The sequence below is a fragment of the Mizuhopecten yessoensis genome, unplaced genomic scaffold (genome assembly GCF_002113885.1).
Source record: "Mizuhopecten yessoensis strain PY_sf001 unplaced genomic scaffold, ASM211388v2 scaffold7539, whole genome shotgun sequence".
Taxonomy (NCBI): domain Eukaryota; kingdom Metazoa; phylum Mollusca; class Bivalvia; order Pectinida; family Pectinidae; genus Mizuhopecten; species Mizuhopecten yessoensis.
In genome coordinates this window covers 314354-322854 of record NW_018407098.1, presented here as the reverse complement: position 1 = coordinate 322854, position 8501 = coordinate 314354, and the positions used below count along the sequence as shown (strand labels likewise).

The following is an 8501-nucleotide window of genomic DNA, read 5'->3' as shown; positions in this document are numbered from 1 at the left end:
CAACTCTAGGGACCTAGTTTCTGAGTCAAAGCTTGGAAACAGTTGAGATCCCCACCCCATAACCATACATAAAATTGCTGGGCATGAGAAATCTAATATAGCTATGCTACAAGGATTGGCCTTGGGGTCTGGCATATTCCCTTGATCTCATTTGGAGAATAGTTTGCCATGATTGCTTAGGTATCCAGGTGAGCGATACAGGCCCTCTGGGCCTCTTGTATATACAATTATTGTCAACATTTTAAATATATTTAATTAATGATTAAACAACTGAATTTCATACAAATGTTTCCAATCTAAGACAGTAAGGCACTTCAAATATTTAGTAATTGTAATAAGTTGTTTGAGGTTTGAAGAAAAGTTTTATTGTAAGTTGTTGGGTACTTAAGTACTTTAGAAGTTTGGAAAGAATTATTTTAAAGATTTGCATGAACAGAAAGCTGATATATGATGCGGTTTGCATATTTTTCACAGCAAGATCACTGCTATTTGTTAGTGTGTTCTTTATTTATTACTTGTAAAGCTAATCATGTTTTACATATAGCATGCAACAATATAAATATGGAAGCATTTCTAATAATTTATTTTCAGGATTCTGATAGTGATGACAAGGATAAGGTGGAGAAGGAGTTGGAGGTGACAGTAAAGGCCGAGGGAGACACTACGGTCGAGGTGTCCTCCAGTGCTGACACTGCTACCCAGCAGTGAGGCAGTCAACGTCAAAACCTCAAATACTTTAAGGCAAATGTTGTCTTTTGCAAAATCAGTGTTAACATTTCAAGATTAAAAAGCCTGTTTCAATAAAAAAAAAAATAGGTGAACTTGCTAATTTCAATAAAACATCTGGTACAAAGCCATGCTTCCTTCCAAAGTACCCTGCATTGAGCTAGAAATTATGTTACACATATGACAGCCATGAGATCCTAAAATCCACCCCATATTTTGTCAGGAATTCTAAATTTAGTTGTTCTAATCCTATCATTGAATTACAAAGCAGTTGAAGTAAAATTTGTTTTCTGTGACACTTGCTTATCAACTCCCAGACCATCCATTAAACGTGTTGATTTGGTGTAGGTCTCGACCCATTAAACGTGTTGGTTTGGTGTAGGTGTCGACCCATTAAACGTGTTGGTTTGGTGTAGGTGTCTGATATATTTGTTTAAGTGTTTTTCAGAAGTAGTCCATAAAATCACATGTTGCAAGGCATTTTACAGAATTATAGTACATCAATATTTGAATGTTTGAAAATAGAAATAGAACAAAAAAAAGCAGGAAAACTACATGGATCAAATTCATGACTTTCACATTGCAAAGACTACATTTTACCAATGTTGCTATCCAGCAATAATGATTGTTAAGTGTCAAAATAACTGTCCAATTTATAGACAACTATGATAAAGCCTATGAGAAAACCATGAGCATTGAAAGATACAAAACTTGACAGGGAAATTTATTGTGATCCAGAAGAAGTCCTTTTGGTGCTTCGTCTTCTATATAGAAGGGAACAGTAAAAAGGGACTCGGAGTGAAACTCTTATTTGCATCTTGTAACAGATGCCGTGGGACCCTTTACCTTAAACCCCAGAACCATGCAACTTTGAAGATAAGCACCCTTTGACCTCAGCTTCCCCATTTCAGACTTTTATCTGTGATGTAATGACATGATAATGGATAATTTACAAATGGTTACTTTTACAAACACTCAAAATTGATGAAAGAAATATTGGAAATATTGTAAAATAAAATTGAAGTATCAGTCAGCAACCTTGTCACCTGAAACAAATTCTTGCCGTACTTGCTTATAACAATGTTAAAAACTAATTATTGTGGTAGGACAAAGTTTCACATCTCATGACCATTGTTTATCATGTTCTGTGTCACATTAGTTTAGATAACCATGATCGATAAAAGTCAGCTTGTGGAACCTCACTGTATTGATTCCTGTGGTTGTATACATTTTAACAGCATGTAAACTAGCCATTCCCGACTCGTGTAATTAATGGCTTCCCCAAGTTTTCTAGTGAATGTATGTGTGGTGCTCAGTTTGGGTTATACGTTGTGACGATGCTGTAGCTTAGTGTGTTGATGTGCAAACTTTAATTGTAGGTATGTCATCTGTAAGACCTGGGCAGCATATCTCATTGAGCACTCTGCACATTTTAATGCCAAAGTGCACAGGTATTTTGAGTGTGAATATGATCATGAAGATAGGTTGTACGATTTGTGTGTGTAACAACCATGTATGTGCATATACTTGTTATCCTTCATATCTTTTAAAGGTTTTTAGGGTCTTTTTTCTTCTTTTATTGATTTTTTTCCCCGATACCTATATTTAAATATAAATTTTGAAAGTTAACCGTATATTAGGATTGATAAAAATAATACCATGGAAACATTTTTCTACATTCCACATGGTTATATCATAGCTTTAATACAATAACTCGTACTGTCCTGTATCAGTTTCCTGTTGACATGTATGCTGTATATGGCTTAAGTAACATATTTGTGGATTGGAGTATTATGATATTTTTTGTGTGACCATATACATAACGTTATATCCTTGAAAATGATATATCTTCATTTGAAACTTGCTTGTGCTAGAATTCATCTTTGCAATCCAATCTTGTTGAAATTCCAGTTACTATTGTAACCGTGATGGGAACCAAGTTAAGTATTACAACAAGTCCAGATATAACTTATCTAAACCAGATCAGGGGCTGCACACGATATCGGGGTTTATAGACAGTCATGGGAATTTTCAGATTATCAGATGACCCTACCACCTGTCAATTGTATGTTGCCCCAAGCTATTAGTAGAAATCTTAAGTGCAATTGTTTTAAATAGCTTGTGTAAAAAATTACTTGGTGGCTATTATGAATTGTTAATAGAGTCTATCATATGTAGGTATGGGGGATAGGGAACTTCTACACCCACGGGTAGAATTTCCCTACACCCGATCAGTCGACTCTCTTCCGCTACCTCTTACCTGGGATTGACGAGGATATTGCAACAAATATAGTAGATATATTACAAGATACTATACAAGTTTACCAAGAACAAATTTGGAAAGAGCAGGAAAACATAGACAGTGTTTTGGCTGTAGATATTCTTCTGCAGACAAAAATGTCAATTTAATGGTGTGGTCTATTACATCAAAGTGAGGTCATGTTTCAGAACGTTAGCCAATATGGTACTGATTATTTTGAATTCAAACAATTGTTTGTATACTCTTCCAATCATGAATAAGAGAGAAAAAAAATGAATTAAAAAAAACTGGGTTGGTCAGCAGGTGCACTTATGTGGAATTAGGAGTTATATGTGGGGGGTGTTCTACATGTGACATGTGTATCTTACCTCTGTAGAGTTTGGAGTAATGTAGGCACCTCGGGCAATGTTAATACTGGTTCTCTCTGTAGAGGTACACTTACATATGTATAGTTTGGAGTAATGTAGGCACCTCGGGCAACGTTTATACTGGTTCTCTCTGTAGAGGTACACTTACATCTGTAGAGTTTGGAGTAATGTAGGCACCTCGGGCAACGTTTATACTGGTTCTCTCTGTAGAGGTACACTTACATATGTAGAGTACCTGATGTAAATATATATGATGTTATACTTGAAGTCATAATATAGTTTTTAACACATTTTCAGTCATAATAAGTATTCATATTTTAAACATTTATCCATTCATGTATGTTGCAAATTTCAGATTTTTATTGTTTATTTTTAAATGTGTATAACAATTAAATGGTTCTCCTCCAATTTGTTAGTTGAAAGAAAATGTTTTATGCCAAATAATATTTTTAAAATATTGCACAATTATGAAATGTTTTTAGGCAGAGTTCAGGTTCAAGTTGTCAAGTTTGTGATTTTCATGATTACAGTTCAATTTAAACTGCAAAATATGCACTCGTTTTTGCAACCATTCCAAACTTTTCAAGCACTTTTGATTTTTCCAAGAAAAAATTGTGTACTATCTAGTTTGGAGGAATTATTAATGTAGTCAGTGTGAAGCATTATCTTTTTCAGGTTTGTAAATATATATTGTATGCAGGTTCACATAGCACAACCAGTGGAATATTCATGTGTGGCATTTTGATGGCTAGTACTATATGTAGTCTTTAACCTTCCTCAAACAAAAACGCTTGTGTCATAAGAGGTCTATCTCGTCTGATGAAGGCGAATATTGTACTGGTCATCAGAACATCACACATAGACATCTTACTGGTTGTGCTATATAAACCTACAAGTCAGTACAGTCACTAATGTCCTGTTACAGAACTGGCAAATTACACTTAGGTATACAACTGTGTTAAACTCAATAAAAAGTACAGTTAGACTGAAAACTATAGAGGTTGGTTACAACTAGTTATTAAACAACAAGCAGTATAGTTAACGATAAGGCTGTCTGATATGATTTGTTCATTTGGTGCTTTATTTTTTATGGGTTTATTTTGGTAAGAATCTATATACTACCAGGTATAGTTGTTCTGCTAAATCATGTATTTGGTACATGTTCACTTCAAAACTATAACCTATTAAGTTTTGTCAGATTTATATGGTAACATGTATGTGTCTGGTAAACAATTTATTCGGAATTCTTTAGTCAGAAATTGTTTGTGAAGCTGTTCAGTATTTTTGTACGAAGTGTTGAGGTACTTCGTGGCCTGGTTGTTACTGTTTCAGTGATGTAGTGATGTGGCCTATCATCTATCATCTTAACTTCTGTGATGAATTTCATGTGCAATAAAATAAATGAAATGGTTGAATTGAACGGACAGGATAGACTATCAGATAATTAGTACAGGTGACATATGTTATAACTGTTTCACTGTAGTAAAACCTCTGTTGTAAATGATCAGATTTATGCTGTCAATACTTTTGTTTTGTAAGATTTTTAACTTTTCTTGGAGGTGAAAGTGACATCTTGTATGCTGGTCACCTCGTGACATGGCAGAGTATTTGCGAAATATGAACACGTTGATTCTAATTATTGCCATAGGGTTGTTGTTTTCCAAATTCAGATGACAATAACAAGTACATAGTACATAGAATTTGACGAAAACAAATTATTAAGATGTGCACATATTTTGAAATAATAATAATTATGTTGTGCACAAAGCTATGTATGGTTGTGACCATTTGACTGGTGATTCTTTTGCTAATATTGACCATTTCAGACTCAGGAGCATGGTCTAATGATCATGGTTACCTGGTAGCATGTTCTACCTTTATAAGATTAGCGAGTTCCTTCGAGACTAACTACATATGTCCATTATTTGAAAACTGTTGTTACTTTATGAGATTTGTATGGTGCAGACCAGTTTGAAGTGGTCACGTATTGACCAAATGTCCCTAAAATGTCTTTATTGTTTCAGCTTAATGTGCCTTGGCTTGCAGCCCTTGATTAAAGACAGGTACACTTGTGTTGGCTATACGTGTACTGTATTTACATGTTACAGACAGTTACCCCTCTATAGGGAACTGTACTGGTAAGACATTTCACAAGATTTCTTCTACAACAATTCCTAATAAAAAAGTTTAATCAAACATTGAACTATAATTTTTAAACACAATTTCTGAAATAAAAAAAATCAATATCGGTGTTTCTAAAGATGTTAAATTTGAAATGAAAACTACTGGCATTTACAGCTGTTCCATTTGGATTGTGATTTTGTTGATCACTGCACACTATTCCTCTGTACATATCCACTGGAATCCCTTTGTTATTTCTGTGGCAATCACTCACTGAAGGGCTGCTTGTTATAATGTATCAATGACATTGTTATGTTGTATTGTAACAATAAGACTGTATTTGAATTAAATGTGATGAAATCATATCATAATTATGTATAACCTGTCACAATGATCCATATTTACTAAATCATATATTATTTAATCCAATCATACATGAAGTTGTTGATTCATCAAAGATATATTACCTTGTTCTAATATAAAACATAAGTAAAGACTATTTACATATGAGACATGGCTGATGTTATTTTTTATACATGTGCTGTTTCCTACTTTGCCAGAATCAATATGTGAGAAAAATACAATAGTTGTACTTTCGAAAAGATAGGAAGTAACATTTCTGGATAAAAAATTATTCCATTTATGCATCTACTGTACATTGTGTTGCACTAATAGCATCAGCTGGTACAAACAGTCTTTGTATATTTTTTTCCCCAATCACCTGGTAACTTTCTCCAGATGGCAGATCTTCATCCTTCCATGTCAGACACACCAAACCCCTCTTGTGTAAAACGTTAAGACTCCTGTGACATCAGAAATCTTTGGTATCGGGCCCCCAGACCCCACGTCTGACATTGGACATCTCCTGTGTCAGAGACATTAGGCACCTTCTGTGTCGGACACACCTGACCCCACTTGTGTGATGCTGGACCTCTTCAGTGTCAAAGACATCAGAACCCTTCTGTGTGACATTTGACCTCTTCTGTATCTTAGACATCAGAACCCTTCTGTGTGACATTTGACCTCTTCTGTGTCGGAGACATTGGAACCCTTCTGTGTCTGGCACACTAGACCCCACTTGTGTGACATTTGACCTCTTCTGTGTCGGAGACATCGGAACCCTTCTGTGTCTGGCACACTACACCCCACTTGTGTGACATTTGACCTCTTCTGTGTCTGAGACATCAGGCCCCTTCTGTGTCTGAAACATCAGAACCCTTCTGTATCGGGCACACTAGACCCCACTTGTGTGACATTTGACCTCTTCTGTGTCTGAGACATCAGGCCCCTTCTGTGTCTGAAACATCAGAACCCTTCTGTATCGGGCACACTAGACCCCACTTGTGTGACATTTGACCTCTTCTGTGTCTGAGACATCAGAACCCTTCTGGGTCGGGCACACCAGACCCCACTTGTGTGACGTTTGACCTCTTCTGTGTCTGAGACATCAGAACTCTTGTGTCTGGCACACTACACCCCACTTGTGTGACGTTTGACCTCTTCTGTGTCTGAGACATCAGAACCCTTCTGTGTGGGGCACACTAGACCCCACTTGTGTGACGTTTGACCTCTTCTGTGCCAAGAGACATCAGAACCCTTCTGTGTGGGGCACACCAGACCCCACGTGTGTGACATTTGACCTCTTCTGTGCCAAGAGACATCGGAACCCTTCTGTGTCGGGCACACCAGACCCCACTTGTGTGACGTTTGACCCCTTCTATGCCAAGAGACATCAGAACCCTTCTGTGTCGGGCACACTAGACCCCACTTGTGTGACGTTTGACCTCTTCTGTGTCTGAGACATCAGAACCCTTCTGTATCGGGCACACTAGACCCCACTTGTGTGATGTTTGACCTCTTCTGTGTCTGAGACATCAGAACCCTTCTGTGTCTGAGACACCAGACCCAAATTGTGTGACGTTTGACCTCTTCTGTGTCTGAGACATCAGAACCCTTGTGTCTGGCACACTAGACCCCACTTGTGTGACGTTTGACCTCTTATGTGCCAAGAGACATCAGAACCCTTCTGTGTCAGGCACACCAGACCCCACTTGTGTGACGTTTGACCTCTTCTGTGTCTGAGACATCAGGCCCCTTTTGTGTCGGGCACACCGACCCCACTTGTGTGACATTTGACCTCTTCTGTGACAAGTGACATCAGAACCCTTCTGTGTCGGGCACACCAGACCCCACTTGTGTGACGTTTGACCTCTTCAGTGTCTGAGACATCAGAACCCTTCTGTGTCTGAGACATCAGAACCCTTCTGTGTCGGGCACACTAGAACCCACGTGTGTGACGTTTGACCTCTTCAGTGTCTGAGACATCAGGCCCCTTCTGTGTCTGGCACACTAGACCCCACGTGTGTGACGTTTGACCTCTTCAGTGTCTGAGACATCAGGCCCCTTCTTTGTCTAGCACACTAGACCCCACCTGTGTGACATTTGACCTCTTCTGTGACCGAGACATCAGAACCCTTCTGTGTCTGAGACACCAGACCCCACTTGTGTGACGTTTGACCTCTTCAGTGTCTGAGACATCAGGCCCTTCTTTGTCTGGCACACTAGACCCCACTTGTGTGATGTTTGACCTCTTCAGTGTCTGAGACATCAGAACCCTTCTGTGTCTGGCACACTAGACCCCACGTGTGTGACGTTTGACCTCTTCTGTGTCTGAGACATCAGGCTCCTGTTTCAAAATTTTGATGAAGTGAAATGTTTGGCAAATTAGATTCGGTCATAGAGCCATGCTGACATAATTGATTGCAAATTCTTTTAATTATGTATTGCTATATCTGTCGGGAGTCAAAATCCCCATAAGTCATATGTTAAAGTTGACCTCCTGTAAAAAAGTAATCTGTCACAAGTGAAATGTAAGGAAAGAAATCAACTGTTGCTGGTTAAAAAATAATTGTGAATAAGTCCACTATTACCAGTTAATCTCCGACAACAAAGAGCACAGAAGAACGGAACAATATACGCCCGTCCAATACTAGATTTGGTTCAATTCCAACCCTGCTTTTGTCTTG

General features: G+C 37.9%; 1 protein-coding gene across 2 annotated transcripts in view; it reads left to right on the top strand.

Moving 5' to 3' along the window:
- The window catches only part of LOC110453884 (tyrosine-protein kinase abl-1-like), a 14186-nt gene extending 10520 nt beyond the window's left edge, over positions 1 to 3666 (top strand). The window contains exon 11 of one of the 2 annotated variants that reach the window (XM_021503089.1): positions 592 to 3666. In XM_021503089.1, coding sequence (XP_021358764.1) covers positions 592 to 708 — 117 coding nt within the window. In that variant the 3' untranslated portion in view covers positions 709 to 3666. The remainder of the gene's footprint in view (positions 1 to 591) is intronic. The other variant, XM_021503087.1, reaches the window with a different exon arrangement.
- Positions 3667 to 8501: the final 4835 nt, after the last annotated feature.